Source organism: Lolium perenne, chromosome 5, assembly GCF_019359855.2.
Source record: "Lolium perenne isolate Kyuss_39 chromosome 5, Kyuss_2.0, whole genome shotgun sequence".
Lineage (NCBI taxonomy): Eukaryota > Viridiplantae > Streptophyta > Magnoliopsida > Poales > Poaceae > Lolium > Lolium perenne.
The window spans coordinates 13,907,396-13,930,131 of NC_067248.2; the positions used below are offsets into that span (position 1 = coordinate 13,907,396).

The 22,736-nt window shown below is 47.6% G+C and overlaps 1 protein-coding gene across 1 annotated transcript; it reads right to left on the bottom strand.

The window, feature by feature from the left end:
* Positions 1-2,881: 2,881 nt before the first annotated feature.
* LOC127303227 (disease resistance protein RGA5-like) lies at positions 2,882-19,895 on the bottom strand. Its single transcript, XM_071820678.1, has 4 exons — positions 19,108-19,895; positions 4,653-5,039; positions 3,090-4,454; positions 2,882-2,888 (listed from the first exon to the last, which is right to left on the bottom strand). Exons 1-4 carry the CDS (start codon positions 19,893-19,895, stop codon positions 2,882-2,884), a joined length of 2,547 nt encoding a protein of 848 aa, XP_071676779.1.
* Between the last annotated feature and the right edge of the window lie 2,841 nt (positions 19,896-22,736).

Below are 22,736 nucleotides of genomic sequence, written 5' to 3' on the forward strand. Positions count from 1 at the left end.
TCTGATATAAAGGTTCGATCTTCTGGTTCTTCTTCCTTGCAGCGTACTGCTATTTCCATGGAAAAATATAAAGAAAGACAAAGAAGAATTAGAAAACTTTTGGTAGATCTTGCAAATTGTTCATTAAAAAGATTGGGGGAATGAACTGTAGAAAGAAATCAAGTATAAATACCAGTAATAGGTAGACCCGAGGACTCCGGCTGCATATGAATCCTGATAGCAATAATCATTAAAAATGGGTCAAACTTTATTTTCATTATTTTCCCTTTTTTTTACCTCAAACTGTATATTCTTTTGGGATGGTTTTTACGGTAGGGGCTGGCAAATATCAACCATCCACCTAGGAGATCCAATGGTCAGGCTTGACCAATACTTGCCAACTAAATGAGTAGTATTTTTCCACCAAATGGCAGATTCGGTAGAAAAGACACACATTCATCTAATATAGGAAACTTCCTTATATTAGTTTCCTTAGCTTGACGTTCTTTATAATACCATTTTTATCTTATTTCTTAGACTAATTTTGTGTACAAACTATTCGTGCATGTGGCTCACAAAATCAAATCAACACTTCATGAATTCTAGAGAAAAGAAACGTTACATGTGGTGTATCCCTTCGTAAGTTGGCAATTATAATAAATTTTATTTGAGATCCCATTCGTAGTATTGAAAAGGAGTAGACTTGTTTTTATGCCAAAATGCAGCAGTAGCAGTCATGCACAATGATCTTACTCTCTGACGGGGTAAAGATGATTGATTGATTCTTGTTCTTACATTCGTTGTTCTTAAGTATTTGGGACCACTACTCCTTAGACGCCTTCAAATGTAGTAGGTCTTAAGCCCAGATACATGCAACAATTTCACATGACGCATATTCATATGAGTGTAGGTAAAATAGGTAGGGATTGATCGATCCGTATCTACGTTAAGTATTATTAGCTTATCAAATCATGATGTGGCACGATTACACTTACCATAGTAGCAAATAAAATCAAATCCCTATTATGATTTCTTATCCAGCGATTTGTCTGAAATACTATTCCTCGAAATAGGCTTTCGTCCCGCTTTATAAATAAAGCCGCAACGGCCGAACCGATACAAGGTGGAGAGGAGAGCCTCTTACAAAGCAGATCAAAGATAAAACAAAAAAGAACATAGAAAACCTAAACTTGCCACCGGAGACAGATGCACGAAACCAAGTCGAGTCGGGACTCCACAACGACGCCCCCAAGAGGGTAACGACGTAGCGCGCCGCCGCCGTCGAGACCGTGAGGTCTAAGGTTTTCACCCGGAGCCCTACCACGGGCCGGATACCCACAACAACGCCCCCAAGAGGGTAACGACACCCGTAGGTCATCGCCGCTGTTGGCGCCGAGGCGCTGAGTTTTCACCCGGAAGCATCTGCACACCGCACCCAAAACTAAGCCGCCCCTGTCCCCAAGTCAGGCTCCCGAAACATGATCTGGGAGTTGCCAAAGCCGAAGCGCCGCCAACACCAGGATCCCCCATCGTCTGCTCCTCGCCATCCCCATGACCGAAGAGAAAGACCACCACTACCGCCACGTTGCCCGCCGTAGAGCCACCCGCGCAGTCCACCTTCCGAGGCCGCCGCCCCAGCATCCCCACGAACTCGAGCCCATGGCTTGATCAGCACACCGCAACACGAAATGGGCAGGGTATGACAACACCATAGCATGCAACCGTCAAAGCAAGTGGCAACCTAGGGGAGGGGATCCACCCACCGCCACCAGAGGAGCACGCCGTCCGGACGCAGTAGCATGGCCGAGGAGGCCTAGATCAGGCCCGGCCGCCTGCCAGGCCATGATCAAGCCCCTTAGCCAAGCCGCCGCGCTGCTGCGCCTAGGCTGCCGCCGCCATCCAGCTGCAGCTTCATGCCGGACCTACCCAAGCCACCACCGAGCCGCCATGTGCTAGCCATAAGCCATGAACGGCGTCGCCGCAGCCTCACTCCTCGCAAGACGGCCCGGCCGAGACCGCGCACAACTGCAAAGAAGCACCCCTGCCACGACGCCCGGGGACATAGCCGCGCCGTTACTGACGCCACCACGCCGCCGGTCAAGCCGGTCCATTTGTCGGCATCTCCAAACTCGCCACCGAACAGCAGCCAGAGCAACGCCTCCACCTTCTCGGACGTAGGAGGAACCTCACGGGTCGCGCTGCCAAGGGCCGCCGGAACCGAGCCCACCTTGCCCAGATCCGGAACCAGCAATGGTGCAGCATGGGAGGGGCTCCGCCGGCGTTGGCCACATCCAGACCCTCCTGGTCCAGGACGAGGCCCGTCCGGCCCAGATCGGGGCCCGCTTGGCCCCAACCTGAGCGGCGCCGCCACCAGCATCTCCCCTCCGCCGCTGCCTTCCGCCGCTGCCCTCCGCCGCACGCCGCGTCCGCCCGCCCCTCCGCCACGAGTCGCCGTCGACCCGCCGTACCGCCGCCGCTGGACCGAGCTCGAAGAGCCCCTAGGAGCACCGCCGCTGTCCGCTACTGCCCCGCGCAGAGACGCAACACGAGCGGGTAAGGGAGGTCCCGCCGCCGCCGGCACCGCGCGGGCTTTGCCCAGCGGCCCTCGCCAGCGGCGGCGGAGGAGGAGGGAGGAGGGGGTGTGGAGGCGAGAGGGGCTAGGGTTCGCCCGGTCGTCGCCCGCGGGGGACGACCCGAGCGAATCGTTTTTTTTTTCTCCGTCTGAAATACTATTAGTCCTATGGACTAGTAAATTGTACTGTAAGAGAACTCTATTTGGTACTACCTCTGGTTCGAATTACTTGATGCAGGGCCAATCAACCTCATGGTCTGCGGCAAGTAAATGGGGCTGGAGGGAGTAGTAAAGTTTGTCCGGACTTATTGTAAGCGAATTTGGGTCCTATTAAACGCTATTATCATATTTGGAAAATATAAACCCCTTTCCAAATTCGGAAGGAGACAATCCTAACTTTTTTCTTTAATAAAAACACGCATATGTGTGTGAATATTGATTTAAAATATTAAAAAAAAACTTACTTTCCTTTCGCAAGCCATTGTGCCCAAATAAAAGGACAAGGGAGGCGGTACTTTTTTTAAAGGTAAATTTATACCTTAAATCAGCTTCGTTGTTGTCATCTTCCCCTGAGTCACGTGTCACCATTCCTCTACCTTGGTCACCATAATAAATCGAATCGACCAATTGCACCTTAGGATTTCTTGGATCGTTTCTAATGGCCTTCCGCCAGGCAGACCCTATATCAACGCCCGCAGAACCAATTATTGCAGAGATCTCTTTAAGACCTAATAAGCGCTCAATGATGATGGTCCGTGTAGTCCCTTGTTCATCCACTATCGGGGAATTGAAACATAGCTTGAGCTTCTGGAGATTAGGCATTGCACCCGCTTTAAATATCAGCCAAGGAGTGCACGTGAACTTGAAGTATTTAAGGACTGAGAATCCTTCCTTTCCAAAGACAATTCTTTCTGCAAACATTGGCTGGACATGCAACGAGAGAGTAGTGAGGGCAGGTAATCCTTTCAGGATATCAATATCTTCCCTATACAGTTCCCTAACTGCAATTTTAAGAATGCATAGTTGATGAAGTTCCCCAACCCACTTGGGGGGTCTGGAGAATATGCAACAGCAACACGACAACTCGAGCCTCTGAAGATATGCTGGGACATGGGCCAGGATGCACAAGCTGTCACAGGACATGCACATTCTTGAAGAGTTAGCAGGCAGATTATTTACATTACATGATCCTGAGGCAGGAACCAGAGCTAGACTTCTTAAACTCCTTAGTTTCTCCAGAGTTGAGCGCAGTAACTTCATGTGCTCTTCCAGATTTTCAATTGTCGTACAATTGAGCTGAAGATCCAGCAGACTTGTCAGATTGCCAAGCTCCCTGACATCAGCGTTGCTTGGACAGCAGACGTGCATTAGTTTCTTCAGATGACCAATATCAGATGGAATAGCAACTAATTCTGCATGTAATTCCAGTGTACCTAATTGTTTCAACCTTTGAATCTTAGATGGAAGTCTGACGGTGATATTACATTCGATCTTAAGATATGTCAAATGATACAGCTCACTAATTCCAGTGAGATAAAAAATCATGTCTTCATCAGCCCAAATATTCAGAATAAGAACTCGAAGAAGCGCATAATCCGCAATAGAGGGCACACATTCCAGGAATCCATAGAATGCAAGTGACCGAACTTGGGACAATATGATGCTTTCAGGTATGCTTGCAGCTTTTTCACATCCAAACTGGACAGACAGTCGACGAACAATGTCAGGGTGTCCAAGAGTTGATTCAAGATTGTCCACAACAACAATGAAATTGTCCTCCTTGGATTTGTTCCAAATAAGATCCAATACCATATGGTGAACTGTACATGACAATAACTCGCCTTTATGATTTATGTCTACAGGTTGAATCATTCCTCTAGTGACAAGCTCATCGAAATAAACACGTGCAATTTCCTCTTTTTGGTCTTGATTAACCTGTACAATTTCCTCTGCTTGATCTTGAAGAATTTCTGATATGTTCTCTCTCTGGTCTTGAGGGACCTGTGCAACTTCCTCTCCTTTATCTTGAAGAATCTCTGAAGTGTCATCTCTTTTATCTTGAGCAACCTCTGCCATTTTCTCTGTTTTATTTTGTGGAATCTCAGAAATTTCCTCTGTATCTTGCCTTTCTAGTGCAGCGATGAAACCTTCAGCTACCCATTGTTTTATTACACCATTCTTCATAATCGTCCATCCCTCTGGATACATACTAAGATAGAGCAAACATGTCTTCAAATGAAGCGGAAGATTATTGTATCTAAGGTTTATATCTTCGTTCTTCTCTTCCGAAGTAATAGTATCTGTGCAACCATTAAGAGCATCCATCTTAAAAGTACTAGACCCTAAATCATAAGCAGAGCATGCCGATGCTACATGCTCACTTTCTGTGGTTATTATTATTCTGCTGCCACAGTGATCATCAGGAAGAGCACGGCTAATAATATCCCAAACTGATGTTCTCCGTATATCATCAATTATTATGAAGTACCTGTAATATAATATGTTCATAATTGAAATTTTATAGTTGATACAAAACCAACAGTATAGAAATAACTATCTCCATGTTTATAAATAATTATAAGGGTCGAACGAATATGGATAGCGATAACCAGATAACTCGCCAAATCATGTAAATGTGCTGATTTGAGTATGAGGCACATCAACCTCTGGCTCTACTAATCTAGAATACTGCCCGTACCGGTGTCCACTATGCCCTCTGGAACCGACTTTTAGCGCCTGGTCAACTTTGCTACACTTTTGATAGAATTTTCTTCATTAATTGCAGGTCCATTTATCTTAAAAGCTTGATTTTCTACCTTCTTGGGGGACATTAACATACAGAGTGGCACGGTACCGGTCAGTATTATTTACCTCGCTAGAAAATAATGACATAAATAATGATTCGAGGCTTCCAAAATTCTTACCGATGCATTTGCACATCGTACATCATGGCGGTCCTGCAACCGTGGTCTTCTAATCTAGACTTCTGCTTAGTGCACTAGGTGATTGCACAGAACATGAATTTTATTTGAAGTTTATGATCCCGTAGCAGCTCACTAGCACTTAGCTAGTAGAAATAAATATCTATATGTTTATAAATAATTATAAGGGTCAAACAAATATGGATTACGATAAACCAGATAACTTGCCAAATCATGTAAATGTGCTGATTTTTATCCAACGTATGCAATGCCAGAATCGTCTATCTTTTTCCGAGAAAAAGGTTGAAAACTCCCTGCTCTGCATCAATGTGATGCATGCAGCCGTTTTGTATTAATTATTGAGCAGAGTATATAACAAAGGTAAAAAATAACCAAAACATTACAAGATATGAAACAAACACGTATAGCTAAATCGACTTCTTCCCCATCAACATCTTCATAATGATAACTTATCGAAAATCGGCCGTAGACGGCCTGGACAAAGTTTTTCATCCTATATGCCGAGACTAGCCAATGAAGACCAGCACACCAACAAGTAGACAATGCTATCAACAACATAACGATGCTTTCAACAAGATTTTCATCCGTCCCAAAAGGCCAGGATAAGAGTTTTCACCTCGATTAGGCCTTGTTTGATGCAAGAGTTTTTGTGAGGATAATTCCCACGGCGATTGGGTGAAACTCCTACCCTTACCCAGTTTCCTTAAATCCACACAAAACACCAATTTACTAGGTAAAGATAGAGTATTGGGTACTGAGAAAATACACTAAAATTTGAGAAAAAATGAGGATAGGTGAGGATTAAACTCGCTCAGTACTTGATATAGTATCAAACATGCTTTTAAAAATGAGTGGAGATTTAGGATTTATTAGAGATTATCTCCACTAATTCTAAAATGCTAAACAAGACCTTATGAAGTGGTGTTCCAATCAGCGTCTTGATCACGGATCGATGATCTCTCAGTACTGGATCGATGCATCTCTCAGTACTCCGCGCTAGGCCTCCCGATGGCCTTTTTTCTCGTTGTACGGACTTCGTCACAAGTCGTGGGTAGTTGCGATCGGACATTGTTTTCACCTTTTTCCGTGTTAAAATATATAGCCTAGCCCTTTTCATTAGTTTGGATTTTTGAAATAATTATTTGTGCATCAATCTAATATGGTATCAGAGTCAGGAGGTCTCAAGTTCAAATCCCGGTTAATGCACTATTTAATCTACTTCAAATAGTTGCGGCCCCCGATTACCCACGTCTAGTGTCTTCCCGTTTGTCCAGCCTAAACATCAGAGGAAGTGTTAAAATATATAGTCTAATTCTTTTCATTAGTTCGGACTTTTAAAATAATTGGTTAGTGCATCAATCTAATATCCCGCATTCCTTTTCTTTGCGCGCGAACAAATTCTTGATTGAGCACGCTCTCTTCTCCACGACCCTCATGCCCTGACTGCTGCCGGTAGCTTTTTTGGCTTAGCTTGTGAGGATCGGTGCCAGTCGATGCGGGTCCAGGCGCCGCGGGTGGCCACGCAAGACTCAGCAGAGAAGGTCACCTCCGCGAGCATGCAGCCGCCGTCCTAGGCGGCCATTTGTTGAAAACAAGCACTCCCGAAGGACAAGCAATAATGGAAAGCTGCGGCTCCAGCCTCCAAGAACAGTTCTGGTTAAGGGCGTCTCCACCGGGCCGATGTATTTTGGATGCTAAAAATAATCACGCACGTTCGTTTACGTTAAGCCGCGGATGCGGAAATGGTCATCGGGCCACTCGCGTTCGTTTGCGCCTTGGGGTCTCCCAGTGCCCGACGCATTTCGTCCGGCTCAGCTGGTTTAGTGTTATTTGCATCGAAAATGTGCAATATATGAAACAAATTAGCCATAGAAAACAGCGAAAATAGAGATTCTAAAATACTTTATTATTACAACCAAATAAACACGAAAGTCTACATGCATCAAGCATTAAAATACATAGAGCATAGCCCACAATTAACAAATAAAAGTGGATGAGATTGGCTACTCATCCATCTGTTTATGCCCAAGCCAATGTCCACTGTCAAATCCTTCTGGAGGTCAATGTTCATATTTAGGAACTCCTCCCAGGTATCTGCCCCAGGGTTTGGCTCAACCAACTCACCCGGAAAGTCACATCCATTTTCATTGCGGCCATTAGGGCGCTCTGTCTCGGCGATCATGTTGGGCATGATCACACAACAGGTCATCGCCTGATGCATGGTCTAAAAAGACCATGTTCTATCTGGGTGATGAACAATAGCTCGTCAAGTTTGGAGCACACCAAATGCACGCTCCACATATTTCCGGTAAGCCTCTTGCAACTTGGCAAATCTCTTTTCTTTGTCTGTTTGGGGATTATGGATTGTCTTCACTAGTGTGGCCCAGTCAGGATATATGCCATCAGCAAGATAATATGGCTTGTCATATGCATTGCCATTGATCTCATAGCTCACCTTTGGAGCAGTGCCTTCCATAAGCCGGTTAAACACTGGAGAGCAGTTGAGCACATTGATATCATTGTGGGAACCGGCCATGCCAAAGAAAAGAGTGTCAAATCCACAAATCTTGCGATGCCACTGCCTCAAGAATAACAGTGCATCCCTCGGCATGACCGTTATACTGACCCTGCCATCCAAATGGACAGTTCTTCCATTGCCATTGCATGAAATCGATGCAACCGATTACGCCCGGGAACCCTCTAGCTTCATTGATCGACAACAACCGTCTAGTGTCCTCAACAGTTGGGGCTCTCAAATACAGTTCGCCGAACACCCCATTCATGGCTCGACAAAACCGGTACATGGATTCAAGGCATGTGCTCTCACTCATTCGTAGGTACTCATCGAAGATATCACCAGGCATTCCATACGAAAGCATGCGAATAGCTGCGGAGCATTTCTGGTAAGAGGCGAAGCCTAGCTTACCAATGGTATCGGGCTTGCATTGGAAGTAGGGGTCATAGTCTCTGACACCTCATTCGCAGGTACTCATCGAAGATATCACCGGGCGTTCCATAAGAAAGCATGCAAATAGTTCCGGAGCATTTCTGGTAAGAGGTGAAGCCTAACTTACCAGATGTATCAGGCCTGCATTGGAAGTAGGGGTCATAGTCTCTGACACCTCATTCGCAGGTACTCATCGAAGATATCACCGGGCATTCCATAAGAAAGCATGCAAATAGTTCCGGAGCATTTCTGGTAAGAGGTGAAGCCTAACTTACCAGATGTATCGGGCCTGCATTGGAAGTAGGGGTCGTAGTCTCTGACGCCCCGTAGAATGACCATGAACAGGTCTCTTGACATCCGGTACCGGCGCCGAAACATGTGCTCATTGTACACTGGATCGGTGAGGTGGAAGTACTCTTTGTAGATCCGGGCATGCCCGCTGACTTGGTTGCACGACACGTTGCCCTGGCGGCCCTTCGTCGAGCCCCGTTACACCGGCATTTGCTTGTCATGGTGTTCGTGGAGGAGGGATGCCGCAGCAACCATGAGCTGCGACGTCTGCTCGGCATCTTCGTCGGAAGAGCTATCGATGCATTCCTTGCGCAACCTCTCGAGCGACTTCCGGATGTCCATCTACGAGGCACCAACAGTGCATCAATACCAAGTCATACTGCCACAGAATGGTCGGAAATGCCATCTGAAAAGTGCATCGGGATCATACCGGAAATTTATCGAACATGTCCTGGGCGTCGAGGCCGGCAGGCGCTCCCTGCAGATGTGCGGCCTACACGGACGGGAGCGACGCAGGCAAGACCTCTTCACTACCTAGATCCAAGTCTGGACCGAGGAGGAAGCGTGGCATGGAGAGACCATGTCGACAACGGCGGTGTGGCGCGGCGGCGGTGGGGTGGCGGCGTCACCCAAGGGACGGGGGACGCGAGCGAACGCTGTTCTATTTATCTATCCCTAGCGTGCGGGGCTGGCTTGGATTAGAAGGTCACGAAACGCGTCAGCGCCGTGTCGGCGGAGACGCATTCGCGATGCATATTTGGGCCCCTTTTGCGTCCTCGCGGACATGCCGGACATTTTACGTCGGGCCGCTGGGCTGGGGTGCAGGCCCATTTTTCAACCGTGTGGACGCAAACGGTCGCTTTGCATCCGTTTGCGTCCGCTCGTTGGAGATGCCCTAACAATTCTAGAGCATCTTCAGTTGCGTCCCCCAAATAACATCTGATAGAAGCGTTGAATCGATCGTTTGGGGATGCTACCGCGTGGTGAGTCGTGGTCCCCAGACAAAATTACGAAAAAATTAAATTCAAACAAAAAATTTAAATTACATTCAATTTTTTTATATTTTAAAAGATTTTTAATAAAATCCATCTAAACTGAAATTAAATTCTAGTGGCGACCACGGCAACTGCCAACACGGATCGGAGGGCTCGTCGGTGGGCTCCTCCTTCACAGCGCTGCTAGATCCAGAGCTGTCGTCGTTGTTGCCCGTGAGGTCGACTATAGGCTTACCAGATTCTCGGATGGACGCTGCGATGACATCCTCGACGTTCGCCTCCCAAGCCTTGTGGTCATTCACCGACTCCATCAACGCCACGTTGTTGGCCGGCGTGTCGGCGGGGTCATCGCGAACTCTTCCTTCACCTCTTGTTTGATCGACGGCGTGGGATAGGGGGAGGTACGGGTGATCGATGACGTGGAGAGTGTCAGCCCTAAATACAACGATCGGGACGAGGAGGAGTGGGACACCGTCCCCTGGGTTGCCACTGGGGCATTGGTGATGGTGGTGGCGATGCTGCTATCTCCACCCATGGATCGCCGCGCCGGATTCCCTTCAGAACGGCCTCTAGCATGTTTCCGGGCACACCCCAAAATAGGTGGCGCCCCTGCGCATTCTTCAGTGTCGGTGGCCCAACGAGCCCATCGAGCCGCGCCAGATCCTCCCTATCGCCCCGCCTCTAAGATGTGGCTCCACTACTTGTCGATGTTCCTGGCTGCCCACGTCGGGTCAGCCCGCTCCTCCGGTGTCAGCCAGCGGCGCTCGTCGTGGATCACCTGATACCACCGGTGCCTCCCCACCCTTAGCATCAGCGGGATGCCGACGCCATTGCTCACCATCTTCCAGCCGCTGCTACTTGGGAGCCCCATGCTAGGAAGAACCAGGTAGCGTGCCTAGTACAGGAACCAGACCTCAGTGACTGTGATGCTGCTGCGTCCGAAGCCGTTCGCGGCGGTGTGGGTGGGGTGGTGGTTTGACATGGCGTCGAGGCTACTGATCTCCATTTGGTGGAGCAGCAAGGATGTGTGAGAGGGACGGTGCACGAACGCTGGTATTTAGGGCATCTCCAACGGGCCGACGTATTTCGAACACCCAAAGTGGCCGCGTGCGTCCGTTTGCGTCGGCATGCGGACACGAAAATGGTCAGGTGTTCGTTTGCGCCGGGGGTATCCCCAGCGGGCCGACGCATTTTGTCTGCCCGGGCCAAATTTGTTTTGAAATCCCCAAAATAAGCAAAAAAAGAGTAAATTGTACCAAAATATGACATTCAAACAGCGCCCATGGTGGTTCAAATTGGTCACAAATAAGTCCAACATATAGTGCACATACTACGACACGAAAAATAGTCCAAAAGGGGCACAACATGGCCATGATCAATAACTGCAGTCCACAAGGAGGCCATGGTGCTTGACATTGGCGCGGCCGATCAGGCGTCACGTGGGCGGATTTCGGCGCGCTTCTTCAGGAACCAACCCTGGTGTCGTCGTCCATGGAGGCCAAGTCGGCCAGCATGATCCTTGCGTCCTCTACCCGAATCTTGGGCTCGGCGTCAATCCTTCTGGCCTCGGCGTCCAACCTTTTGGCCTCGGCGTCTGCCCTTTTGGCCTCGACGTCGATCCTTTGGACCTTAATGGCCTCTTTGGTGAGGTCGAGGTAGATGGCAGTAGAGGCCTCCCAGGCGCCTCTTCTCGTCCCTTCTCTCCTGGGCGAGTTCACCATCAGCTATGATCTTCTGCAAGGCTTGGCTCAACGCAAGGGCTGATGCCTCCCGGGCTAGATCGGCCTTGCTAGTCTTATGGCCCCGGGGACGAGGTGGAAGGGCATTCTGCCCAGGTTCATCGTCTTCGCCGTCGACGACCACCGTGGCTCTGCCATTCTTGACTACTTCTTGGTAGGCCGCATAGCCAACCCTCCACTTTGGCGCCTGCTTCAGCTTATCCCAACAATGAACCATATGAAAGCCCTTCTTATGTGTTGCCTTGAACCTCTCCAAGGCCCTGGGTACCTAAAATTGCTAAAATTTAGGTTTATGGTATGCTAATGCCAAGTACATAGATGGAATGACGATGCCCTTCCACTTACCACTGCCACCACGCCCGTGCCGCTCTCGGAGTGGGCTGCAACATGGTCGACGGCGGCGCAAAACTTGGAGGTCTCCTGTTTGATATAGCTCCATATTTTTTCTGATGGACTCTTCCATGCGATCGTTGCGCATCTCGTAGGGCTTGTGGTGCTTTCTCTCATCGTACTCTTGGACGACCTTTCACCAATACACCTTGCCCTATTGCTGGGCACCATTTATGGAGTCATGGCTGGTTGCGAGCCACGCATCACACAAACATTTGTCCTCATCGTCGGTGAAGCCGCTGGTCCTGTGGCTCTCCCCCTTCTTCTTGGCATCATCAGGAAGGGTTAGATCAGGCCCCAATGGCTCCTCATCGGCATTGACGCAGACGGATGTTGGTTGCAAAGTCGGCTGGGTGTAGAACAGCCATTCGCCATCGATGTCTGCCCCATCCAGTGTGTGTACCCACTGATCATGCGTCTCGGGGCAGGGCTCCTGGGTCCCTGTCCCGACGCCGCCTTCGAAGACAAAGCCGCCGCCATAGATCATGGCCGCAATATCCGTCTCTTCGCGTTCCGCCCAATAGGCCTACGAATCACCGGACGTAAGACGAATGAGACACTCCAGACCGAGACAATGAGAGCGAACGTACCACGCCGTCCATCGTTGGTGCAGATGGTGGCATTTTCTCAAACAGGTTGCGGGGCACCGGCATGTTCTCTGCTGGTACCGCTCGCGTCTTTTGTGTCGTGGCTAGGCACGAGTCACCGCTTCTCGGCGTCCGGTTGAGGTTAGGGAACTGGGGCCTCATTGAACTGGACCGGCGCGGGGCCAGAGGCAAACCGGGACGCCGCGTGGATCTGCGCACAGGCGGCGGGCATTCCAGGACGCATCTGGGAACTTACCGAGCTCACTGACGAGGCCGCGGGGGGGGGGGGGGGGGGGGCGATGCCGACGATCCTCTCTTGCTTGACATAGAGCATGGCCTCCGCGAGGCCAGGATGCAGATCTACCAGGGCGTTGGCTTTCGCCTGCATCTCCTAGGCCATTTGGGCAGCCGCCATCGCCTGCTGTGCGACCGCAGTGGCATCTTTCCTCTCCTTCAGATTCCTGCGCCTGCCCCGTCACTTCGCGGCCTCGAGGCCTTTCTCCTCCGTCGTCAGCACCTTCTTTGGCGCCTTCGCCTTTGTTACGCGGCCTCCGGTGGCGGCACGCTTTGAGCCCGATGGACATGCGGTCTCCATCGGGGCTGTGGCGGTGCCTACGACGGTGTCTGGGGCGGTGGCTGCGACGGTTTGCTTGGATTCCATGGCAGCTGCACCGAGGAGGACATCCATCGCGGGGGCTGGAGTGTTGGCGCTGCTCAACTTTGATTTTTTTGGGGCTGCGAGTGGTCTATGGCGGGAATGTGAGCGGCGTCTGAGCCACTGGCGTGCAGGCCATACGTGAGGAACGCCAGTCACTCGGCGCGACCGCGCAAACGCAAACGCGACGCATATTTGGGCCGCGTTTGCGTCTCCGCGGAAAGGCCGGTCACTATGCGTCGCGCCGCTGGGCCTGGCTGCAGACGCATATTTCGACCGCACCGTCGCAAACGGTCGTGGAGCGTCTGTTTGCGTCGGACCGTTGGAGATGCCCTTATGCGGTGGAGGTGGGCGAGGGAGCGGTCACTCGTATTAACGCCATCGCGGATGGAAACACAGCCATGCATGACGAGACTTCTCCCCGCGCTCATGGGGAACCTGCGCCGCGGCTACGAAACCTACGCCACGGCTGCAAAACCTGCGCGGCATTTTACGTGGCTTGACCGGAGCTAGGTGACGGGTTTAAACCAACCCTTTGTAAATGACGCGCGTGGCCTGCCACTCGCCACGCCGCCCCCTGGTTACGTCTGGCGCACCCACAAGCAGCCCTATGTAGCAGGACGCGCGGCTAAGCGCGGTTATCTATCAGGAGCGCCCAAAGGTCATTGGGGTTCGCTTTGGAGACCCCGACTAGAGATGCTCTTAGATTGGCACACAGTCTCGTCATCCTATTTTGTTTTAATTAAGCAAGTATGATCTATCAGGTAGTGAAATGGCGCCAACTGTTGGAAATATTCCCTAGAGGCAATATTAATATTGTTATTATCATATTTCATTATTCATGATAACTATTTATTCTCCATGCTAGAATTGTATTAGGTAGAAACATTAATACATGTGTGCTTAGTAAACAACACCAGGATCCCTAGTAAGATTCTACAAGACTATCCGTTGGTTAATGATACTTAAGGTTTCATAACCATAGACATGTGTTGTCAATTAACAACGGGGTCTTGTCAATAAGAGAATGACATGATGGACAATTCCTAACTAAGCGAAGCAATTTGATCGAATCAATGTTTAAATTGATATAGCTTTGCAATTTCAAATATATCAATCCTTACACCATGAGGTTATGCTACTCCCTAGTAGAGGAATAATACTTTGAGGGCATAAACCGTCACTTCGTAATTGGGTAATCATGCATAAATGTGTTCTTGGGTGTCTCAGAAAGTACTTATTGGGTAGTATGTATCAAGAGTGAGATTTGTCCATACGCGTGATAGATAGATAGATATACTCAGGGTTCGCTTAGGTAACATGCATTCTATATCGCGTGCAAGCACGTGACTAATGAGTTAGCCACAAGAGAATGTTGTATTACGGTCGAGTTAAGAGTACATGCTAGAAACGAGATTGAACTAGGTATGGTGATACCGACGATTGAATCTCGGGCAAGTAAAATATCGCGAGACAAAGGGAATAAAATATGGGATTGTTTGAATCCTTGACATCGTGGTTCAACCCATAAAGATCTCCGTCGATTCAGTGGGAATCATCATGGACATCTAGGTCCTGATGTTGATTATTAATTGGAGAAGTGGTCTCCATCATAACCATATATTCCCGAACCCGTAGGGTCGCACACTTACGCTCAACATCTTGATTATGGTGAGCCCGAAGATTTTTAGGATTCTCGAATGGGATCCAGGACATCACGAGGAGATTTGGAATGGTCCGGAGAATAAGATTCATATATGGGAAAGCAATTTTAGGGTTTTGGAAAAGTTCGGGATTTTTCTGGTATCGTATCAGAGAAGTTCTAGAAGGTTCAGGAGACCCCAACATTGGGGCCCACACCTCCCGAGGGGGCCACATGGACCAAGTGGGAGTGCCAAGGTCTACATCGGCCTAGGAAATCAGCCCCACATGGCCCATGCGGCCAGTCCCAGGGAAACCCCAAAAGTGGTGTGCCGGAGGAAACTTAAGGGGTAAGTCCCCCTGGCAGCCGTCCCTAGATGAGTTGGGCGGGCACCTTGGCCGCACCCCTGGATCTATATAAGTAGAGGGGGTAGGGGTACTTGAACCCTAACCGGCCTCCCCCTGCTGCCTCTATTCTGCCTCTCCGCTTGTGCATAGGCAAAGCCCTATCAGCGGAGCTCTCCACCATAGACACCGCCACCACCGGTGCTTGTAGATCCCATCTACCTCTCCACCATACTAGATGGATCAAGAAGGAGGATACGGTTTTGTGCCGCACGTGTGCATAACTTAGAGGCGTTGTTCATTGCAGCGTTGATCGGATTGGATCGCGAGGAGGAAATCTACATCGACCGCATTATTAGCACTTCCGCTTACCGATCTACAAGGGTATGTATATCTCAATCTCTTTCTCATTGCTCGCATCTTTATAGATTGGATCTTGGATCTTGGCTCTTTTGTAGATTGGATCTTGAATTCGATCGCATCTCGTAGTAATTTTTTATTTTCTATGCTAGAATCCCATCACCAACACCAACATGCGCCAAAGATAGCAGTTGGATTGATTTACAAGCAGTTTGGGTGTTCTGGACAGCAAAAACGGCACCGCGTTGTAGATGGTGTGATTAGGACATATACAATGTTAGGTGCTTAGAAGAGTGCTAGTTAGAGATATATTTATTTGTTTAGATTGCATGGAATATGTATAGAATTTGTAGTCCATCTCCTACCTTATATCTAGGAGAGCTTCTTAGCCTCCCACTCATGTACTACTATATAAAACTCACCCAATAGGCTATTACAACATCGGCCTCTCGGGAAGGTCAAACTCCGTGATCTTCATCGGGGCCGTGCAACCCATAGTAGGGTTCATCCGCCGATCGGTTGATCAGCCACCCTCGAGTTTTTTGTGATCTATAGATCCTTTTTTCTCATTGCCCGTTTGCTCGACCTGCATTTTTTATTTTTTGGTTGACTGGGCATAGATCGGATTGAGTGGACAACCGCTCATCTTCTTCACGCGCCTCTACTCCGACCATGGCGTTGACCTAGCCTGCTGTAGGCTACAACGCCCCCTCCCCGAGTGTCACAGCCACCATGCCGACTGCCGCGACCCCTCGGCCAGCTACCACGGCTGCCTCGGCAGGCTGTCGTTCACCTAGAGCGTATTCGCCTCGTCACTTTTGAAGTATAAATGTATTGCCTAGTTTCTTGCACTAGATCGGTCTTTTGGTGGCATTGGCTAGAGCATGCAGTTATTTATGGTATCAGAGCCCAGAGGTCTAAAGTTCAAGACCCGGTTGGCGAAATACAAAACAAAAAATTGCAACCCACTTTCGGTTCATGATTAGGCTTGAGGGAGCCACACGTGAGGGTGAGTGTTGAAGTATAAATGTATTGTCTAGTTTCTTCCATCATATCGATCTTTTGGTTGTATTGGCTAGAGCATGCAGTTGTACAATCACCAAGCACGCGCAGCTACCACCGATCAAGCTATGTGTTGCCTTCGCGTCTCCCGTTCAGACCGCAGCGCCGCTGCTTTGGTCTGTGCTACTGGCTTCGAACGCGCCTTTACATGCGTGTGTACACGCTGGTGGCCTCCAGTCACTGCACCGACTCGCTCCTTGCAGCTATTTCGCCCCCTCGGGCTGTAGAATAGCTGCACACGTTCATCTTCGCTGTCCCCGCGCACTGACGTCCTAGGCTACCACCGTACGGCCTCAGTCGACATAATAAATTTTTTTACTCATGACATGGCACTATTGTTCAAAGTTTGCATGAATGACCACGGCCAATGTTATTCAACGGGCTCACGCTTCAAGATCAAGCTGATAGAGGATTATTTTTAGAATTCAGGGGAAAAAAATTCTAATTTTTCATACATAATTAACAAGATAGGTGTTCTGATTTTCAACACTGTCAGCGAGGAAGACGATGAAGGCAGGGAAAGCGAGGAAGGCACGAAAAGCGAGGAAGGCATGAAAAGCGAGGAACAACCCCTTCGAACATATCCTTATTTCCAAAAGATGCAACCTTAATAACCGTGAGAGAGAACAACTCATACAATACCTTAATAAGACTAGTTTTAAAATGCACAAAATGGTAAATTCTTTTAGGTTACCTTCCTTTTTGTGTGTGTCCATAACTTCTGTGAAACCGTCTGACATTAAGCTATATTTCTTTCTTCCTATTTTGCATCCCAGAAATTACCTATGAAGGTGGCTTCATCCATTGGTATCACTAAGGAAGGCTTCGTTGGACTATGGTTTTGGGATGGCGAGAAAAAAATATTGCGTACACGATGGAAACGGATGACCGCCTCTCCTTCAGCGATGAGGGGTGGAAAAACTTCATCCAGTCTGAGCAAAATTTACAACTAGGACAAGCTATGCTCATCACTCCTAAGGAAACCGCGCGTCGGCGCCGGCAGCCTCTGATCTTTGTCATAGACATCATCTTGCCAGTGCTGGTGGAATGATACTCTTTGTTTTTCTTAGATGCAAAATTTGTTTGTTTTGATGTGGTGACCTAAACTAGCTAGTTAATTTTTATCGATGTGGAATCAAATAGGCCTAGTTTCAATCTATGTGAGAACCAACTATATAGTTTTGATGTCGTTAGTTCTGGTATACAAATGGCAAATGGTCCCACATGTCAGCTATTTTCGCTGCCGTGGCGGCCATTACTTTTGCCTGTTTTTCAGCTTACCAATGTGTTCTAATGGAGGCATGCCACTTGTATTTTCAGATACTGATGGCGTGTCACCAGTATTTTTCAGATACTGGTGGCGTGTCCACCAGTATCTAAAATGCTGGTGGTGTGTTGACACGCCGCTAGTACCAATTATCAGGGGTGCCATATTTGTGGCGTGCTGAATCTACGACACCGATGGCGATTTTACAATGACACCAACATGCTATTTCCTACTAGTGTTTGCAAGGTGTGTATGCATGCTTATGTGGTTCATATATTTTTTTATGATGTTCCTGTGGCTTGCATGCATACTATAGTTTTGTTTTGTGTGTCCATGATGTTTTTTGATGTTTTTTTTTTGCTTGCTTAGAGGCTTGTACGAGCATAATAGTGCTATTTAAAATAGCTTCTCCACTTTTGAGGAAGCTACTTATTCATGGAGTGGTGGATATTAAAGCCGAGTATAATATTCAACGAACTACGACTGAACTTTTATTAGCTACTTACATTTAGCTTTTAGTCATCTATCATGAGATTTGTTACCACATGGATAAGAATGCAATGAGCATCTCACTTTTGTCTTGGTTGGAAACTGTATTGGTTGTGTCAAATGATGATTTTCGCCTCGAGGTATCTATACGCCTAGACCTTTGCACCCCGTAGTGTACATGGCATACTTCCTCCGTCCCGTAATATATTGTGCACAATTTTACGTAAAAGTTAAACTTTGTAAACTTTGACCAATTATATAACAAGATATTCCAACTTTAAAGTATAGAATCAATGCTATTAAAATCACATGGAAATATATTTTCATATTTTATACATTTCATATCATAGATAATAATAATTTTTTATATATTGTCAATCGAACTTTACAAAGATTAACTTTGATTAAAACTTATACGCAACATATTTTGGGATGGAGTATATACTATTCTCTCCTTGCCACAATATAGTGCATACAAGATTTTTTAAAAGTTAAATGATGTAAATTTTGACCGAAGTTAATAAGAAAATTATCTATATTGACAACATCAAATGCATACAATATGAAAATATACATCATGACTAATCTAATGGTACTGATTTGGTAATTTATATGTTGAAATTTTTATCTATATATTTAGTTGAACTTTACATCGGTTGACTTTTTAAATAACTTATATGCACTATATTTTAGCAGGAAGGAGTACAAGTACCGATAGTCACTACTATTACAGCCCTACGGGGCATACGTGTGGGTGGCAGGTCTACAGGATAGTGGTGTCGTCTCTTTGGTAATAACAATTTTAAAGTGACTAAATATCATATGAGGACTCTGATGGAGAAGTACCTTTTGTGTTTTAGATGTGAACTGATTCTCACAATGAGGTCTTGCACTTCAGGTGTTGGTGATGCTGGTGTCGCCTTAATTTGGGAGAGGATGTTGGTGAGAATGCTCCTGATATCTGGATTTCGAGAAACCCGTACAAAAGCCCTACACTGAAAACTCTTTTTATACTTTGCATACAAGGTTCTTGCGAGTAATGTCTTCCCAGAACCTTCAAATCCATTGATAGGTACCACCTTGAGTTGTGTGTGCTTGTCGTCAAAAGCCAGCATCTCGACGAGTTGGGCTGTGAGGGTCTCAATGTCGCCTAAGTTTTTTTTCTTCAGGTCCTTCAATTCTTTTCTGAGGGAAGTGTCGTCAGATTTTTCTTTGCTGAGGAAAGATGGGCATCTTCCTTTCAAAACCTTAGCACGAGCAAGGAAGTGTGAGAGCTGGGGGCGCCACCTGAGCTTACTGTGGATCCAATATGCAATTCTTCGAAATGGAACAGGAATCCATGTTCTCGCGGCACCAGCACCGTATTGCATTATAACCACTTCCAAGTAGTCCTGGGTGTCATAACAAAGTTCCCTAACCTCCTTCATCCACCACTTGTCCATGAAACTTGTGTCTTCCATCTCTGACAGACTTTTCATTGGGTTGCAAAATTCCGTGAGATGATTCATGAGAAGCACGATTTGATTCGCACTAAGCTCCACCGGCAGATTGTGTTTGGATACCTCCAACGATTGAAGTTGGCCTATGAGGCGATATATGGGGCCGAGCGAAGCAGTAATAGGAGAATAATCCATGTGCACGTGAAGTGTGTCAGCATCCGAAACCCCCATGAACATCTGAAACCAAGCCTTGACATGCCCCAACAACCATTTCCACCTGGAAGTAACAAAGATAAGATCAGTAATTTGTACCTCTAGTTTTCCGTAGAGCAGCTTGGTTGATTGTGGATGCCTAGTATGCCTCCATGAACTCATCTCCTTTGATTTCACATTTTTTAATGCGTTTTCGAGAAGAAAAAGGAAGATCTAGCTACTGGCAAACGAGGAATAAATCACAAGAAAAAGCGTGAGTATGGATGGATCGAGGAAGACGATACCAGGACATCATTTTATTTCCGAAGAACATCAACGGACTGGTAGCAACCGCGATGCTTCTCTGGTGGGAAACTAACTCCGAAGACCATCAACTTGTGAGCATATATTTTTCCTTGGAAGCAACGACGATGTCTCTCTGGGGAATAAGCACGGAAAATAGTTGCGGCGCAGCTTGTGGACTTTGTTTCTCTAAAGTTACACAATTACACATTAGCACTCGGACTTCAAATAATTATGATGCCCCTTTGTAAACTTTGGTCCCCTATGGACTTCAATTTTTTTATTTGGATGAGATGCACCTAAACTGCGTAGCCCAAGTCTTCGGAACCTCCATTGTTGGTGCAAATGACAGTCCAGCCCAAGTCGTCGCAAGCTACATTATTGATGCAAATTACAGTCTAGACCAAGTCGTCGCAAGCTCCATTATTGGTGCAAATTACAGTCTAGACCAAGTCGTCGCAAGCTCCATTATTGGTGCAAATTACAGTCTAGCCCAAGTCGTCGCAAGCTCCATGATATGTGTAAATTATAGTCTACCCCAAGTCGTCGCAAAGCTCCATTATTGGTGCCGAGCTTTGCTTTTGTGAGGCCAGAAACTGAAGCAGTTGCGTCCACACCAAGTCACCAACACCTAATTTCCAGCCACACTCGATTGATCTAGTTCCACTTCGATTTCCGGCCATAGAAACACAATTTCCCCAATTTCCATTATCGATCCACAAGGAAAATCAAAGAGAGATGGCTGCTATAATTGCGGCCACGGTGGGCTCATTTCTCAACCTCGGGATACCTATGCTGTATAATGCGGTGACTAAAGATCGGCAGCAAGATGTTATCTCCATGCGATTGCAGCTCAACTACATCCAAGCTTTCTGTGAAGATCATTGCAGATCGAGAGCTGCTACTTGTAAGCTGTTGGAGGTATATCTTAAAGATATGGAAGGCTTGGCATATGAGATCGAAGATTTCATAGACTGCTTCCTGAGCAAGTTCAAGCCTCGAGACCGCAAATTTCCAAGCAGCATCCCCGGCCGTGCTTGGCGCTTCGCCATGAGGATGATGATACCCAGCAGCATCCAGATAGACTGGAAGATTCGTGAACTCAACGAGAGATCAGCAGCTGCAGGCGAGCGCTTCAAGCGTTACGCGGATACAATTAAAGATGCACAAATCAACCGAAAAGCAGCACCGACTCCCTCACAGGTTGCTTCCCACATCAGCATGGAGGACGCGGTCAAGGAGTTGCTTCAACTTCTTCTCCGTAAGCGGAGCGAATCGGAGAAGAAGAAGCTGAAGGTGATCTCCATCGTGGGCTACGGCACGCTAGGTAACACTCATCTGGTCCACAAAGTTTACAATAACAATCAAGTGCGCAATGAGTTCCATGTGCGCGCTCGGGTCAATGCGGCCGGAAAAATTCTGCGGCAGATCCTAGAAGAGATTCAGCAACAGCTACCCCGGAGAAAGAATGGTGCGGTTACCTCCAACGTAGATGATCACAAGGGCAAGTCAGCTGTGGAACACCAGAAAGATGGAAGGTGAGCAGCTTTTCATGCCTTCCTTACTTGTATTTACTCGTACTAAATTTCTACGGACAAACATGCATGAGTGCTTTCTTACTCAAAGGGAACGGTTTCACATAGTAACTCAAACTAGATTGCGTTTGTCTCAAAAAGATAAAACCTAGATTGCGTGCGCATGCCATGCCGCCTTTCTTTTTCTTGGGATGATGACACGTTAGTTTGCCCCGATACTTGCTTATCTTAAAGCTCTTCCAAGACATTTTAACTCATCGAGAAATAAAGTAAATACCAACCACGCAACCAAGCACCGCTCAGATCAACTGAGCCACAACACAACGACTGACCCCCATCCCATCCAAAAGGTAACGACACATGTAGAGGCACCGAGAGCTGATTTGGGTTTTTACTTTTTACCTTGACAATGCTTGTCAAGAAGAAGATTGTGCATATATAATAGAATTTTAGAACATTTGGAACACGGAGAATATTTTTTACAAGGAAATGTTTATGAGAGTCGGCAATTTGTGATGGACCGATATGAGTAATAGGTAGACGGGGAGGCTCATTTCCCCCTTCTCTTTCTCTCTCTTCCTCCCTTTACTGAGCGACTCCGTCTTCTCCCTGGCCCCTCTCCCCATCCTCTCCGGTGGCGCTCTACCAGCAGGAGATGACGCGGGAGAGAGAGCCGACCTCCTCTGTACATCACTCGTTGTAGGGATAGGGTGTTAGATCGAGTCTAGGTCTAGGTTTTACCCATGTGGAGAATGGCGTGATTCCCATGGGGATCTGGCTGATGTGGAGTGCGAGATGCTCCCGGTGGCTTGTGGTGGCGATGCAGCTGCTCATGGAGCTCCGATGCAGGGATCCAGAGGCGGGTGGCGGCAGGGATTCTACGTCCCTCTCAATAAAGCTCTTCTGGTGCTCTTGAGATTTGGGCGGCGCACCCTTGGTTTTTCCTCTTTCAAGCCACCTTGGTGGTGGAAAAGAAGAGGAGATCCCATGTAGTGTTGTTCTTGGC

What these genes read in the sequence shown, in the direction of transcription:
- LOC127303227 (XM_071820678.1), bottom strand. Translation starts at nt 19,895, where the DNA reads ATGGATTATTCTCCTATTACTGCTTCGCTCGGCCCCATATATCGCCTC. An exon ending in TCACATCTAAAACACAAAAG is followed by an intron (nt 5,040 to 19,107) that starts GTACTTCTCCAT and finishes ATTATATTACAG; the next exon opens with GTACTTCATAATAATTGATG. An exon ending in GATACAGAGGAAATTTCTGA is followed by an intron (nt 4,455 to 4,652) that starts GATTCCACAAAA and finishes GGAAATTGCACG; the next exon opens with TGTTTATTTCGATGAGCTTG.